This window comes from Rhineura floridana, chromosome 3, assembly GCF_030035675.1.
Source record: "Rhineura floridana isolate rRhiFlo1 chromosome 3, rRhiFlo1.hap2, whole genome shotgun sequence".
NCBI lineage: Eukaryota > Metazoa > Chordata > Lepidosauria > Squamata > Rhineuridae > Rhineura > Rhineura floridana.
Genome location: NC_084482.1, coordinates 203725106 through 203742610, shown reverse-complemented (window position 1 = coordinate 203742610; position 17505 = coordinate 203725106). Strand labels below are relative to the sequence as shown.

Genomic DNA, 17505 nt, shown 5'->3' with positions numbered 1-17505 from the left:
GTCCTGTTAAATCCAGTGGTTTCAGTATCCATTCATCCATTATCAGTATCTCATGATGATCTTGCTGTCATAGCCATAGTCATATAACAAGAGTCTGATGGGAATTTCCCCCTTCACAAATATGTCCTTGCCATCAATTCTGAATATGTTTCTGAAATATTGTTGTAAAGTCACTTCTCTGCTCTTCTTTTTTGCAAAATGCACTGGCTCATCTCTTAAGATGTTAAGATCTTAAGAGTTTTTCCATTGTCACATATTTGTAATTAATTCCATAGATTTTTTCTATGTCAAGCTCCATCACATCATTCCAGTCAAGAAAATTATCCAAGACGTTGATAACTTTATCACTAATATCTTCATTAGTTTCTTCAGAGACAACGTTGAATTCCAAACAGTAAACTTTATTTCTAACATCCGTAAACTCCAGATCTTTTTCCAATTCCTCATTTGTTCCAGTCTCCATGGCTTGTATCTTCCCTTTAATTTTTCTTTTCTCATCTCTAATCCCATCAAAATCCTCTTTCACAGAATCCCCTATTTTTTTAAACTCCTGCATCATTTTGCTAAGTTCAATTTTCATCTCCTGTCTGCCCTGTCTCAGGGTTTGTTTCATTATCTCAATCTCTCTCATTATTTTCTGAAACATAATTTCTTCCATGGTCTCAGTCACTTTCCTGGTTGTCATTCTTAAAACCACAAAAACAAAAAATTATTTCAGCCACAATTGGGTTAATGTTTCAGGCTTGCAGACATCAATACAACCTGCCTTATCTCTTATATATTCAGGAAAACAAAACAAGTTTAGTTCCCAGCTTCAAACAGTTAGTGGCGTCGTGAGTAAGCAGATTCGTCAAAATGAAATAGACCAAAAAAAAAAAATAGTTCCAGACATAATACTCCAAAGTTCATAAATCAGATTTATTTATTTTTTTCCCTCCTTGAAATGAAAATCCCTCTTCCGTTAATATCTTTAGAATGCACTTCCAGGCCCGCTTTGTGCAATAAAAACAAAGATAAGCTTTTTTCGATTTCTTTCCTCCTTAGTTTCGTGAGTGAAAGAGAAAATTTTTAACTCACCCAGCAGTTCTTTATAGCTGATTCATTGACAAATCTCTTTTTGGTGCAACAATTTAAACCAAGTAAAAAAAAAAAATGGAAAGAAGGATGCTTGCCTGTTAGTTCGTTTTTCTTTGAAGAAAAGATAAACATGTCGCTTAATCAGCAAGAGCTTTGATGGAAGTCCGTCCGGCATTCGCTGGCTGAACTTTCTCTCATAAATTAATGAAATCCAGTCCTCCCAACAAAAACAGGCTTTGTGGTTAATCTCACGTTTCTCCCTGACCGGGAGAAAGTCTTAACCAGTCCAAAAAAAAACATTCTGACTGATTTTAAAGCTGAAAAAGCTTCTTCTGAGACAAGAGCTTGTCTCAGAGGCAGCACAGGCGAAATCACCCTTCCCGGAAGTCTCAGCATGCCTTTAGGTTTCAGGAAGTTGGAGAGCACTAGCTTTTGACGGCTTAGGGTCAGTTCCCATTTTTGTTCAGTTATAGGATTTAGAGTGTTTCCCATGTTAGTTTGACCCTGAGGCAAGGTTTCAGGTCCCACTTCGAGCACATGTTGCCATGGGTCTTGTATCCCGGCTGCTATGGGCAAAGACTCAATTTTGTATTTTGGTGAGTCCAGAACAGGGTGGCTGGTATTTATTTTCCCGATGGGCGGATGAGATGGATTATCACTGGAGCCTAAATCGCCTTTGATGGAATATTCCTCTCTGGCCTGTTGAGATGCCTTACATTTCTGCGGATTTTTGATTGGAGCCTGTTTTGAATTCTCCAGCAGGTTAAAAAGCTTTCTAAAGTTCATTCCCTTGCTATGTGTCGTTATTTTTGCCTTTTCCCATTAGGCTTGATGTTTTTACTCTTTTTCTGTACCATATCCTTTGGCTTTCCTTTTTCAGGATTTCCCTTAGCTATCTTCTTTGTGGTTCTTTCTGTCATGGCTTTCGTGTTTGTTGCATGGGGGGTCTTGGCGTCATTCCTTTTCCAGTTCCTTGACCCCTCTTCACGTTTATGGAATTCAGCTGTGATCACTAACAGGTCAAAGCATTCCAATAGGAATTTTTTAATTGATTCAAGTTCTTTAGCTAGCAGCACCATAAATTTCTCCAATTTGGGAGGGACTGATTTATCCTGTCTTAGCAACAAGGGTTGTTTGTCAGAAAGAGGAGAGGACAATGGATTAGAATCTTTGCTGATCTTAAGGCATTCCGGTGGTGTCGACCCCATGCAGTTTTCCTGGAGCAGTTCTGAAGCTATACTCGTCCCAGGCTGAGTAAGGTGGCTGTCTGTCTCTTGATTTAATGCAGGTGATTGTGGAGGAGAATCAGTACTTCTCCAGGGCCCCGGGGAAGGAGTCCTCAATGATACCACTTGGGCAAGTTCTGTAGCCAGATCTAAACCCTGCGGGGGCCTTTCTACTGAATAAATGCCAAGACTACTTCTGGCATAGTCCACAGACCAGTCAAGGTTAGTAGGATAGTCATTTGCTACCCCATCTTCCTTACATTTGCCGTTCAAGAGAGAAACTCTTCCTCCAACTCCCCTAGATTCCTCTTTCGAAGAGAAATAGGAAGGGATTTTAGTTTGCCTCTTCCTTATTTTTTTTTGGAGGGTCAAACGCAGAGAGTATAGGCACCCCTAGCATCTTGCTTGCTTGACGTGTATGGACCATTCTTGTGTCCTAACTATCCTAAATTGATTAGCAGCAAGCCTGACTTTTCTTATCCCTACCAGACTTACTGTAGAAACTCTCCCCGAGTTAAGTTTAAAATATATCAGCTTCACATTCAGTCGTAGCTTCTAGGTATTCCCCGGAGGCAAAGGGGGATTTCCTTAGTGTCTCTCTTGGTGTTTTTGCTGTTATCTCCTTCAGAGTTCTTCCAGCCTCCCACCTCTATTACTCCAGTAAAATATACAAACGGTTGGAGCTGTTTTGGAATGATTTAGGTTGGTATGCCAAGGTTAAAGCTCACCAATTAAGATTAAAAACTCAGCAGTATCCGGGAGCCGTTCCAGAGACAGCCGATGTCGCCGCCATCTTTTTCAAGGTGCCTTATACTGAGGCCGTTGGTCCATCTAGTTCAGTATTGGCTACACTGACTGGTAGCCACTCGGTTTGCAAATTTAACAAAGAAGTAAAAGTAATAAAAATAAAATAAAACAAATGAGGATGTAAATAACAATAATAAAGTAAAAATTGTCAGTAAATACTACTAATAGCAACAATAAACCTCCCTTACTTTACATTACTGATACAATAAGCACCAGTTAATTCTGAGTATTAGGGCTGGTGTCAAGGGTTGGCATTGCTGGGCACCTGCTGAGGCTCACACTTAAGGAGGGGGCCTGCCGCTGACCAACAGAGCCCGCCAGCCATCCTCTTCCTTCATGGGGCTGACTACTCAACTTTCCAGGTTGGCAAGTTTTGATAAGAACAAGGAGACAGAAGAAACATCTCCCCACCCGTTTACCTTGTCCTCTCCTTCTGGGCAGTGGGTTGGTGATGGTGGAAAAGAGTGGGGCCCACTGACAGCACTTTCCCCCAAGCCACTTCCCGTCCCCCCAAAATGGAGTCAACACTGGTAGAGATTCCTATAATTGCACTACAAGTCAGTGGCTTCCTGCAGTGTGTGTGTGTGTATGGACGAAGGCCATAGGGATTGTCCCAAACAGCCTCAGGCCTCCCCCCACCATTTTGTCCTTGCAATGTGGGCCTGTTCATAGTGGCCTGCATTGCAAATTTGCTATAAGCCCCCCTCTCGCAATCCAGTACTGTTTGTATCCAATCCCACCCACCCCATTAAGTCTGCGAGTGCTGGAAACTGTGGCTCTGAGAGATAAACTACAGTTCCCAGGATTATTTGCGGGAAGTTGTGTATTTTAAATGGGGTCTGCGTACTCAGAGGCTTTTGTACGTGGAAGCTGGCCCAGAATTGTCACCAGCTGTACAAGCAGTGCCCTTGGTCCTGGTTTGGATGCTCCATCTGGTGCAAAATGCAGCGGCCAGATTGCTGATGGGAGCACATGGCCGGCAACATGCAACACCACTCTTAAAACATCTGCACTTGCTGCCCATCCACTACAGAGCCAGGTTCAAGATCTTTGTATTAATTTACAAAGCCCCGAACAACTTAGGTCCAGGGTATCTTAGGGACCGCCTGAACCTTTATATCCCAGCTCGATCACTGAGAACATCTGCAGGAGCAGCCTTGGTCATCCCCCGAGTTGGCATTTGACATCCAACACGAAATTGAGCCTTCTGTGTCATCGGCCCACTTCTCTGGAACGCTCTGCCACAGAGATCCAGCAGGCTTAACCTTTAAGCACCTGATGAAAACCTTTCTGTTCTGCCAGGCTTATGCAGGCAATTAAGAAGATGTCTTTGTGCAATAGTTGACCTTTGTTATTATTGTATGCTTGTTTTTAACTTGTTGTGAACCACTTTGATGTTTTTAACAAAATTGTATACAAATATTTATAAATAAATAATACAGTAAAATGCAGTATATAAGAAAAAAAGAAATCAAAATAGAATTACAAATCATACAGTGTCTAGCACAGCACATTACAATTGCAACAACAGGCAGACACATCATGAAATCAGGTGTGGGGGATCTTTGGCCCTGCAGATGTTGCTGAACCACAACTCAGTCTTGGTCATTGGCCATGCTTGCTAGGGCTGATGGGAGTTGTAGTTCAGCAACATTGGGGGGGTCAAAGGTTCTTCACACCTGTAGTAAGTGGTCTGCCAAGACCCTCAGCAACTTTCAAGGGGTCCATGGGGGGGGAAGTTTGGGACCCACTGGCCTAAAGCCTCCTGTGAAATTTGTGCTTGAGATAATATCAGAACCAGGCCATCAAGGTTCATGGCCCTGCCTCTTAGCTAGCCCATCTCTCTTTAAATGGTTGTTGTTGTAAGAAACAAAAAAGTGCATGAAAAATGCCAATTCTTATAAATATAAAAAGATAAAACAACCTTAAAACATTATCAGGATGCATCAGGTGTGGGGAACCTTTGACCCTCCAGATGTTCCTCAACTACAACTCCCATCAGCCCCAGCAAGCATGGCCAATAGCCAGGAATGACGGGAGTTGTAGTTCAGCAACTTCTGGAGGGCCAGAGTTTTAGCCACCCTGGGATAAGTCATGTAACTTCTGCTTCCAAAATAAAATCAAATACTGGGCTATTATGTTACTGAGCATAGTAGGGAAACTGAAAAGTATAAAGTTATCAAGAGGTCCAAACTGCTGTCTCTTTTTAAATTTTTTTTTAAAAAAATTATTATATTAAAAAAAGATTACAAAATTGAGAATAATTGACAGGTTGAAAGCAAACATGATAAGGGAACTATTAATATATGTCAAACTTTAACACAGTGGACAAAAAAAGAGACAGAAGGAAAGAAAAAAAAACAGAAACAAGGAAATTAATATAATAAAACTTTGGTCAACTTAACAATCAGCATTAACATCACGCGTATTAAGATCTGATATAATAGTCTCACCATTTCTCACCTTTCCCCACACATTACAGAATCTTATTTCCATTTCTCTTTTTTTCAGAGTATCCCCAGCATTGTGTGCGGTTCATCTTGTTCTTGTACTTTATTTATTTGACCAGTACATCGCTAGTGGTGCCCACCTCTTTCTGAATTGGTTATCCTTGTGACGACCCTCTCTTGCCCTTACAATACACGTTAGTTTTAACACTGGTACTTGCTCCCATAATTGCACTATCCAGTCCTCTAGTGATGGAGGGCTCATTTTCTTCCATATGAAGTGATTGTGAGTCTAGCTGTCGGTAACAGATAGGTGACCATCTCTTTTATCTTCCTAACGACTTGATCTTTAAGATATCCCATGAGCACAGAGTGGTATACACAAATGGGCGGTTCTAAGTTTTGTGGGGATGTATTTTTGTGTGTCTAAACTGCACACTCCTCTCTCCTCCTTCTGCCTCCTGCCACCTTGTGTTTTAACCAGCCGATTGTGTCTCATTCAGGAAGAAGCTCTTTTTCCACTCAGGAATACTGCCAGGGAATGGTGAAGCGGCTTCTGACAATGTCAGTTCTTTTGTCACCAAGTAAACCTCATCAACTCAGATTCATTCCCTTGAAGAACTAGAAGATCAACAAAGAAGGCACAAGTTCAGTCGTTTCTTCTGTGTTTCTTGCAAGACTTTCAGGGATTTCAAAGTGTGAAGATTTTTGTCTAGGATACAGTCGGCCAGGAGGAATAATCCCTAGCTCTCGATCTGCTGTAATCTAATCAAGGGACCAGTGAAAGTGATGAAGAAGCAAAAATCTATAGGTCCAGAAATAGAAGTCAGACAAGACAGAGCAGGAAAAGCAAGCAGTGTACTTCAATCTGGATTTATAACTGAGCGACCAGGATGGGGAACAACACAAGAGGGCAAAGGGGACCCTTGGAAGGGGATGCAGGAGCGCTGGGAAGCCCAATGGCAAGAGTTCCTGAAGACCCTGCAACCTACTGACGCAGGAGGGGGAAACCTACCAGCGATGCCTGAGTCTGCCCCCTGGGAAGATGCCAAGGCCTTCCTGGCCTCCTTCGAGCAAGTGGCCAAAGCCTGCCGGTGGCCTAGAGGAGAGTGGGTGGCCCGGCTTCTGCCAGCCCTGAGCGGGGAAGCGGAAGAAGCTTTTAGCATATTAGAAGCCGGAGATCAGGAGGACTATGGGAAGGTGAAGGCGGCCATCTTGCGAGGGGATGCCCTGAGGATGGAGGTTCAGCGCCAGCACTTCAGGCAATTCTGCTGTGAGGAGGTGGAGGACCCCCGAAGGGTCTACAGCCAGCTGCAGGAGCTTTGCCACCAGTGGCTGAAGCCGGAGAGACGCAGCAAGGAGCAGATCCTGGAGCTGCTGATCCTGGAGCAGTTCCTGGCCAGCCTCCCGCCGGAACTGCAGGGCTGGATCCAGGAAGGAGGCCCAGAGACCTGCACCCAAGCAGTGGCCCTGGTGGAGGATTTTCTGATGCGCCAACAAGAGACGAAAACAGGGAAATGGCAGGTGAGGGTTTCATCTCTGGAGTGTCTTATCATGAAACAGAATGTAGATTGAACTGTTGGCATCATCCGTGGTTGTTCTGTTAGAACTGGGAAGAATTTGTTACCGTAGAGCAAAGGCTGAAAATTCACTCCTGCAATATGTAGTGCTGCAACCAACCTGAACAATTTTTGAAGCGTATTAGACAAATTCACGGAAGTTAAGGCTATGAATGGCTACTAGACATATTGGTGACATTTTACTTCCAGTTCAGAGGTGGAATGCCCTTGAATACCAAGCGGGGAGAGCGTGCTCAGGTCCTGCTGCTGGACATCTGATTCAGCACTGTGAGGATGCTGAACAAGATGGTCCTTTGACCTAATCTAGCAGGGCTCATGTTACGTAAGCTGCTGAGACCTTCTCTTGCCCCACACAGCTCCTTGAATTATACCCAAGAGGGCATAGGGTTTAGGGGGGGCACAATCAGCGCTGTATATTTGTTCTGAGTGGGACCTTCTTCTGCTTTTTCAGGGGCCATCGCAGGAGGTGTGCTTGGGTTCCCTGGGTGCAGAGGAAGCACCCTTGGGTGCTGCGCAGGGGCAGATCTGCCATGAAGCGAACTGGAGCAGTGATGGGGAGATCAGTTTGCTGGGTAAGAAGTCGGCAAGATAGTGTTTGGCATTGTTCTTGCTGCATGAATTACTAGCACAACAAGATGGGGACTCTGAGGATCAGAAAAGCTGCACCACCTGAATTTTTCTCTTTGGTAGAAGTATTGTGGATGGAGAATGCTTAGCTCTCTCTCCTCCCGCCCCCTAAAATCTGGTCACTGTAAATGGAAAGGGAAAAAGAAAGAAGAGATTTTAAAACACTAGAGTAGTGTAGTCGTCAAGAGTGCCGTGAGCTAGGACCTGGGAGACCCAGGTTTAAATGTCCATTCAGCCCAGGAGCTCACTGGGGACCTTGGACCAGTCACTGTCTGTCATCCTAACCTGCCTGACAGGGTTGTTGTGAAGATAAAATGGAGAGTGGGGGAGAACAGTGTATGCGATCTTGAGCTCTTTAGGGGAAATTTGATATAGATGCTATGATAATATTTCTGAAACCGGAAGACTTTGGCATAAAGGCAAGGTTCTATTGGCTCTTTCACACAGAAGTCTGTGTCTTGAGCTTGTGTGTACATTCATTCCCCAAAGCAAATCGTTTTATTAAGGTCCGCTCTTTAAAAGGACTGCATTAAAATGTTACAGGTTAGTTTGTTTTTTTAAAAAAAGCTGCTGTACCTTTTAGAGGCATAACAGAAGAGGAAATTATGGCAGGTACCGCCACAGCTATAACTACCCCTTCCACAAATACAGCCTCTTTTGCATAAGTAGGGTGACCTCACACAAAAGGAGATGGGGCTCCTGTCCTGTTAATAATTTGGCAAAAGAGGGGATTTCTGCACCAGCTGAAATCACCTCTTGTACCTTACTATTAAAGGCACAGAAGCCCTGTCCCGTTCTGCACCAGGGCACCCTATGCATTAGATCGTCTCACCCGTTATGAACCCAACCAATCCCTGCGCTCTGAAGGTGAGGGCCTCCTGCAGATACTCTTTTAACAGGAGATGCATTCTGCACAATGTCAGAATCAGGCCTTTAGCAAGGTGGCATGCACCCCTTTGGAATTCCCTCCCCTTCAATATTAGGCGCCGTCTCTGTTGTCTTTTCGGCACCTCCTGAAGATCTGCTTTCAACAAGCCTTTAAAGTAGAGACTCTTATCCCAGGCTGCATCTGTGTTGGAATTGTTTTTAGGTGTATTAAAATCAACTCATTCAAAATGTGGTGTTGGAGGAGAACTTTGTGCATACCACGGACTGCAAAAAAGACAAATAATTGGGTGTTAGAACAAATTAAACCAGAACTATCACTAGAAGCTAAAATGATGAAACTGAGGTTATCATACTATGGACACATCATGAGAAGACATGATTCATTAGAAAAGATAATAATGCTTGGAAAAACAGCAGGGAGTAGAAAAAGAGGAAGGCCAAACAAGAGATGGATTGATTCCATAAAGGAAGCCATGGACCTGAACTTACAAGGTCTGAACAGGGTGGTTCACGACAGATGCTTTTGGAGGTCACTGATTCATAGGGTCGCCATAAGTCGAAATTGACTTGAAGGCACATAACAACAACAACAACATGTTTTATTGCTTGTGTGTTTGCCGCTCGGGGTGCCTTTTGGAGGAAAGGTGGGATATAAATTTAATAAATGAATATGAGCAATAACAAATCACTTTGGAATGCCTCATGGGAAGTGATTCATGAATGAAATAAATAATGATAACAAATAATGGCAGCACCTATCCCCTGGTTCTCTCTCTCTCTCTCTTCCCCCCCCACCCGCCCCCGTTATATATCAGACAGGCGCCATCTCTGTTACGTCTTCAGCGTCTTTTGGAGATTTTTCTCTTTCAACAAGCCTTCTAAGTGGTTTTTTTAAAAAAACCCTCAGTATCTGTATTGGATTTGAAACTGTTTTTAATATGTCATCGTTTTTAATTGTTTTATATGTGCTTTTATGGTATTATTTTGAAATAGAAAGATATGAATAAATGATGTTAATTATACTATCTAGTAATGCTGGTAATCTCTGACAGCATAAATCTTGCTAAGCGAAAGCATGACAGTGCTTGTGGTCCTTTTTTATAGCTGTGCAGGAAAGGGACTTCTTGGACGGGCCCCTTTTCCCCATCCCTGCAGGACGAGCTTCCCTTGCCACCATTCCCTCTTGTACACAGTTCTTAACTTAAGGGGACAGGAAATCTACTTTGCATCTGGACACCCTAAAGTGCTGGTGGCTCCATGTCAGTGGGGCAGTGGAATCTGCTTTGGGTTTTGGTCTGAACTTTGAAGGAGCTGTCCTGGAAAGTTCAGACTAAAACCCAAAGCGGATTCCGCTGCCCCACTGACATGTAGCCCCCGCTGCCCTAAAGGAGATGGGATTAACTGGTTCTTTTCCTCTTCTAAAATTCCTTCCCTTTTTCAGGCAGTGGAATCAAATGCACAAGTCACTCTAGTTCATTGCTTCCTCCGGAAGGACGGGGATTGGCTGAACCCGGACTGAATGAGGTACGTGACATCCTGGTGGGTTAGTCTGATAATGATTTTGTCATATTAAAGAGTGTAAACTGTTCAAAAACATTAATAACAATGTATTCTGTTCTGATGGCACACGATTAGATTCTGGCTAGGGGCCTCAAAAGCTGGAAGTGGCCTGCACCTCTCGGAGAGGGCCTGGTCGTAGGTCCACAACAGCCACAAGTCCCGTCCCCCCATACTACTATTGGACACAGTAGAACTTCTTTTTGAGTAAACTCCTGCCAGATTGCACTGTAAGGCTGCAATCCCATCCACGCTTACCTGGGAGTAAGTCAGTTGGGCTTACATCTGAATAGGCATGTATAGGATTGCACAGTAAAGTGTGCTAGAAGGGTACCCCCACCTCCAGTGCTTCATTGTACATTTACAAGTGGATTGAAGAATGCCAGTTTAGTGGACCTTATCCAACCAGAGAGAGGCTGGGAGGGTGGTGTCAAGGGAGAGGGTTTCAGTTGTGGCTCCCCGTCTGTAGAATGCACATTTTTTTCGGAAGCAGGTAAAGTTGTACCTTTCCCCCCCCCCCCGGCATTTGATAGGCTGAGATTATGTTTGTATTAGTGTGATGCCAAATATTTCTGTGACTGTAGGGTGGTGGTGGTGGAGGTGGTGGTTTTTTTATTTTGTTTTTATGGTGTGGTATATTGTGGTGTGGTAGTTAAGGTGTCAGACTAGGACCTGGGAGACCAGGGTTGGAATCCCCACACAGCCATGAAGCTCACTGGGCGACCTTGGACCAGTCACTGCCTCTCAGCCTCAGAGGGAGGCAATGGGAAACCACCTCTGAATACCGCTTACCATGAAAACCCTACTCATAGGGTTGCCATAAGTCGGACTTGAAGGCAGTCCATTTCCATTTTTTCATATTTACTTTTGTTTTTAACAGTGTTCTATGTCGCTTGGGCAAGCGGGTAGCAAGTGACTAATAAATCCAATAAAAATAATAACTACATAGGAAGCTGTCAATAAGACAGCTCAGTATTGTCTACGCTGACTGGCAGTGGCTCTCCAGGATTTCAGGCAGGGCTCCCTCCCAGCCCTACCTGGAGATGCCGTTGGGGATTGAACCTGGGACCTTCTGCATGCAGGGCAGCTGCTCTACGACTGAACTACGCCCCCTTCCTGCTAGACAAAATCACTGCATGCACAGAACGACTTCTACAAGTGCAACAGAGCTTCCTTTATTCTCCCCACACTTCCCACCTCCCAATCTGCTCTGGAAGTTCCCCTGACCCTCTGATGCTGATTTGGAGGCAGCTGGGGGGGGGGGAGGGGATGGAAGGGAAGTTCCATTGCCTGCACAATGAAGGGTTCCGAATGCTATTTCCCCTGTTCCCCCCCCCCCCAACAACCACAACTGATTGGGAAAGGGTTTGTGGTTTTCTGTTTTTTTCCAGGGGATGATGAGCTTCAAGGAGGCCGGTGTGTCTTTGCACGTGGTTGAACCAACTGTAATGCAGCCAGGCCAACAGACAATGTTCTGGCAAGTCCTACAGGAGGAGGATGGGAACGCAGATTCCTTGGGTAAGACTCTGTTTTATTTTTACTCAGGCCCCAGGAAGCCTAGCAGATGTCTGCATAAATGATTGCTCTCTTTAGAATCTGAAAAAGAAAAAGAGATTCAAATGGCAGATATATAGAAATCAGATATGAAACAAGAGACAAAATGGTTTTTAGACGTAATCCTTGTATTTGAGGATGTAATCCCTAATTATAATTTCTCTTTCCTCTTTGATGTGCGATCAGTTTTTATCTCTCCAAAATAAGTTTTGCCCACGCTTAGGACATTCAAGGTTTTATCTGCTGTTGCTAGTAGTGAAATGGCCATCAATTGTGGGAAGGTAGACAGAAATGTGGCAATGTGGCCTATACATAGAGGTAGAAGTGACTTTTGAAGTCATACAGTTGAACTAGCTGCTCAAAGCAGAATCTGCTGTTTAGGACGCAACTGCAGCATTCCTGACCGGTGGCTGGTGTGACTGATAACTAGTCTGGCCTCTGGTTAAATACAGGCCCACCACCACCACTCGCTTCCATAATGGCAGCCTTTCCTCTTTTTCATAGTATGTTGGTTGCTAGGCATGCAAATGGATCTGAAGTGACGATGGGGATTGGTGTAATGGTTGCTGATGTCACAAAGGCAGGAGAAAGCAGCGCTGTTCCACTATACATTTCGTAGCAAAAAGAATCAGTTGGGGCCTTTTCTCCCAGGCCAAAGGCTGCAAGTTCCTCGGAAGCAGCCTTTAAACCTCATGGACTATGTGTGGTATTGTATATGATGTTAATTTGTTTCCTTTTTGCATTGTTCCCTTTACATTTACTTAAATTTTATTGAGAACCGGTATAGCTTAGAGGCTTAGAGACTGAGCTATGAATCGGAAAGTCCCTGGTGAGTAAGAGGTGGCATGTTAGGAGTGTGTAAAATTATGCATGGCATGGAAGAAGTAGATAGAAGTTTTTCTCCCTCTCTCGTAGCACTAGAACTCGTGGACATCCAATGAAGCTGAATGTTGGAAGATTCTGGACAGCCAAAAGGAAGCATAGTCAAACTATGGAATTCCTTCCCCCAAGAGGCAGCGATGGCCATCAACTTGGATGGCTTTAAAAGAGGATGGAGGAAAAGGCTATCAGTGGCTACTAGCTATGATGGCAATGTTCTGGCTCCACAGTTGGAGGCAGCATGCTTCTGAATACCAGTCGCTGGAAACTACAGGAGGGGAGAGTGCTGTTGGGCTCAGGTCTTGTTTGCGGGCTCCCACTGGAGCATCTGGTTGATCTCTGTGAGAATAGGATGCTGGACTAGATGGGCCACTGGCCTCATCCATCAGGCTCTTCTTATGTTCTTATTGTTTTAATTTTGTCTCTGCCATGCACTCACTAGGGGGCCTTAACCAAGCTATACTCTGTCAACCTCATTCCTCCCATCTGCAATATGGGAGGATATTAATAACTGACTCAACCATTACCTCTCACAGTTATAATGATTATAAATAAATAAATAATGCCTGTGAACAGCACTTGAAAGCTTAATGTATATGTTAATGTCTGAAGCACAGACCATTTATTGGCCCTTAGGAGCTGACCTGAGAGCCAGTGTGGTGTAGTGGTTAAGGTGCTGGACCACGACCTGGGAGACCAGGGTTCGAATCCCCACACAGCCATGAAGCTCACTGGGTGACCTTGGGCTCGTCACTGCCTCTCAGCCTCAGAGGAAGGCAATGGTAAACCCCCTCTGAATACCGCTTACCATGAAAACCCTATTCAAAGGGTCGCCATAACTCGGGATCGACTTGAAGGCAGTCCATTTACATTTAGGAGCTGACCTAGGAGACCGAAGGGTTTGGTCTGAGGAGATTCTGAGGAGAGTTGAAAATTAAGCCAGCCTAATGCTCTTGGGTGCTGTGGAGGACATTGTCCCTTCACCAGTTTTGCAATAAGATTCAGCTGCCTGTCTGGCCACTGAACACTGAATGAGAGTAGTGATGATGTGATCTTATCTGTTTTCCTCAGGCAGCAAAATGTCTTGGGCTGGCTGTGGTCATGGAGGGCTCAAAGATGGGGCTGTGCTTTCTGGGTATAAATCCCATACATTGTATCCCCTTGTGGGATGTCTGGAGGCACAGCCCTGTGGCGTTTTCTCAGGAGATCCTGAGGAGAGTTGAAAGCCATCCTTAGGAGAGTTGACAGACTGAATGGAGAACAAAGAGACTGAAGAGACAGGAGGGAGAGTAAAATAAGAGCCAAGAGTGCCATATGGTAGAAAAAGCAGCTTCTGCTGCCATCTACCCTCACACGTTAGCATTTATTTAAGAGCAGCTCTGCTCTGCCACCAGTTTGTGTGACAGAACATGAGGCCTCCACTCACACTCCAGGATTCTGTAGGCAGAGGCCGCTCTGAGAGACTTGGGTCATATCCACACCGTACATTTAAAGCACTCTTATACCACTCTAAAAGTCATGGCTTCCCCAAAAGAATCCTGGGTACTGTAGTTTACTCCTCACTGAGCTACAGTTCCCAGCACCTTTAGCAAACTACAGTTCCCAGGATTCTTGGGGGGAAGCCATGATTTAGTGCCAATCAACAAGCCAGAGATGGCACGTATCAGTATCAACCCATCTATCTTGGCCTGTCTCACTTAAGATCCATCCTGGAGGGGTTGGGTATAAAACAGTGGCTTCTTCCTAAACTTTTCCCCACACTCACTTGGAAATTGCTGAGGGTCATGGCGGACAACTTAATGATTTCTCTGCCTGGTGTAGCAATTGTAATATGCTATGCATGACACTGTATGCCTTTTTTGGGGATTTTTCTTGCTTCTTTCATTTCTTACATATTGTATTTTATTGTATTCCCTAGAATTCAGTGCACGATACAATAAAATCCAATATAAGAAGCGATTAAAATGAAATTAAAGATCAGTAGGTATACTTAATGGTGTGGATGTGCCATTTCTCCTCTTCAACCACGAATCTGCATGCACACACCACGGACCACCTCAGTGAAGCACGTGGGCAACTGGTGGCCCATGGACCACAATTTGGGAACTCCTGGGCTGGAATAGGAGATGCAGCCTCTTATTTTTTTCATGCACTCCTCCCCCAGCATTAAAAAGCCACTTCCTGCTATCGGCAGTCTTTATTCTTATCTGCAGGATCATCTCCTGCTGCTGAGCCTTCCCCAGTAGGATTTGATCATTTACCCATCTCAAGAAGACCCGTGTATATAGTTTGCCTATTTGTGTATCAGAACCTTGTGCCGGGGGATCATTTTGAATCAAAGGTAAAGTCAAGAAAAGGTAAAGTCAGCTTTGTCTTAATCCCAGCTATAATACAGGCTGAACAGCCACTCAGGCCAAGTTCATGCCATACATTTATTCCCCTTTCAACACTTATGGCTTCCCCCCAAGAATCTTGGGAAGGGTAGTCTGTGAAGGGTGCTGAGAGTTGCTCTGTGAGAAGGAGTCACCTAACTACACAACAATTGCCAGAGTGGTTTAACAATCAATCTCTCTTCCCAGAGAACTTTGGGGATTGTTAGGGGAAGAGGAATTGGTTGTTAAACCGCTCTGGGTTACAGCTACAGTTTCCAGGATTCTTTGGGGGAAGCCATGACTGTAAAAGTGGAATGGTAGTACTTTAAATGTATAGTGCAGATGAGGCCTCAGCTACAGGATGCGAGTCCAATAATAATGGAGTTAGGCAAAGCTGGGTATTTGGAGTCTCTCAGAGCTCCCTCCAGCTGCAATGTCCAGGGATGCAGGCAGAGGTCTTGGTCTCCGTCTCACAACCTGGTAGTGGAGCTGCCGCTGAATAAATGATTCTGTGTGAAAACAGAAGGTAAGCTGCTACTCTGCTCCATAACCTTCTCTGGAGGGTCTCCTTTTACTTTCTCCTGCCATCTCCTCAATTTCTCTATCCTTTTCTCCCAATCTTCAACTTTCCTCAGGCTAAACCCTTCAATCCTCAATTGGCAGTGGCTCACAAGGCAAAGAGGCATTTGGGGGGAAAATTCAAAAGCATTTCTAAACTGCATAATATTTTAAAAATCTCTACGTAGGGTGTACATTATGTACAATGTGAAAACAATGTCCAGTTAAACAAAAATGCCACCAAAGTCCAATAAAACAGCAGTATAAAAACATACAAAAGCAACAAAAACAGAGATTCAGGGAGTGCAAACACCTAAAAGAGGGTCCAGTCTTATGGGTCAAGGAAAGCCTGGGCAAAAAGATCAATCTTTACAACATAGAATCATACAATAGTAGAGTTGGAAGGGGCCTATAAGGCCATCGAGTCCAACCCCCTGCTTAGTGCAGGAATCCACCCTAAAGTATACCCGACAGTTGTATATATCTGACATGTCTGTACTTATTTTGTCTCGCAGGGGGGGCTACACCTTGCAGGGTTATGCTAAGTATTATTTTTAAGTAAAAAAGGTTTTGGAAAAGGTGATGATTATGTTTTGATTGTAACAGTGCTACACATAATTTTCTCTCTCCACTGTAGAGGGATTTTTGGCACCCAAACCTGACCTCTCCTCCCATGCCCAGAAAGAGGAAGAGATGTTCCACCAGTTTTCGGTGAGATGTGAGCGACGCTCAGGCCAAGATACAGGTAAGGGATTGGAGTAGCTCATTTTCAGATCCTTGCTGTTTGGGAAGGATGCTTGGGCTTGCTGTGGAGGGCCAGAGGGCATTCTCTCTTCCCTTTCCCCTCTCCCTGAAGCATTTTATGCAGGTTCTTCTAAGGGTTGTATTCTACTCTTTGAGTAGGCCCACTGAAAGCAATGAACCTAAGTTAGTCATGTCTATAAACATCAGTGGATGACTAGCACAAGAACAAAAATATTATGCAGAACAGGATCAGCTCCTCATATAATTCTTTATTATCCTGAAAGTGCAGAAAACTTCTGAAGATGGCAGTGAGCTTATTTTCACTTAAAATTTAAATCAAATTTAACTATCAATGAATTGTATCTAACAAAGTCTTTCTGTTTGCACAAGGCCTTCTGCTTGCACAGTGGAACTTCCTCTCCCCATGGGCCCTCCAAATCTCCAGAGGGTGAGGGAACCCCAGAACAACTTCATTCGATACAACTCTATATCCCTAAACCATGTGTGGGGAACCTTTGGCCCTGCAGATGTGGCTGTACCACAGTTCCTATCATCCCTGGCCATTTGTCATGAGTGCTGCGGCTGATGGGTGTTTATATTTATTTATTTATTACATTTACGTACCACCTTTCCTCCAAGGAGCTCAAGGTGGTATACAAGCATGGTTTTCCCCCCTCCCTCCATTTTTCCTCACAACAACCCTGTGAGTTTGGTTAGGCTGAGAGGTAGCGACTTGGCCCGAGGTCACCCAGTGAACTTCCAGGCCAAGTGGGGATTTGAACCCTGGTCATAGTCTGACACTAACTGCTACAAATTCAGCAAAAACAGAACAGCACTAGATGTTCAGCAACATTTGTAGGACAAAACATTCCCCACAACTGCTCCAAACCAAGGATGGGGAGCTTTTTTATTTTCTTGTCAAAGGCCGCATTTCCTTGGGGATATCTGTGGCGGGGGGGTTGAGTGCTAGCGGAGGGCAGGGTCTGAGCCAAAAATGGGTGCCGCCCCCTTTTTCTCTCTGCCAAATCCCTTTTCTCTCTCTCATTCTGCCGCCATCCCCATTTCCTTCTGTTTGCTACCCATGTGGCCCTTGGCTGTGGGTTCCCCATTTCTGTCCCTTCTGGGACGAAGTTACCTTAAGGGCTGCCTGCTGCCCTCATATGAAATTACGCTTGTCTTGGGATCTTTT

At 44.5% G+C, this 17505-nt stretch overlaps 1 protein-coding gene across 9 annotated transcripts in view; it reads left to right on the top strand.

The window, feature by feature from the left end:
* The window catches only part of LOC133381206 (zinc finger protein 566-like), a 49908-nt gene that overhangs the window by 16682 nt on the left and 15721 nt on the right, over positions 1 to 17505 (top strand). For all 9 annotated transcript variants that reach the window (XM_061619944.1, XM_061619941.1, XM_061619942.1 and 6 more), the window contains exons 2-6: positions 6061 to 7081; positions 7589 to 7709; positions 10094 to 10176; positions 11601 to 11727; positions 16210 to 16317. In XM_061619944.1, the coding sequence (XP_061475928.1) occupies positions 6347 to 7081; positions 7589 to 7709; positions 10094 to 10176; positions 11601 to 11727; positions 16210 to 16317 (1174 nt within the window). In that variant the 5' untranslated portion in view covers positions 6061 to 6346. The remainder of the gene's footprint in view (positions 1 to 6060; positions 7082 to 7588; positions 7710 to 10093; positions 10177 to 11600; positions 11728 to 16209; positions 16318 to 17505) is intronic.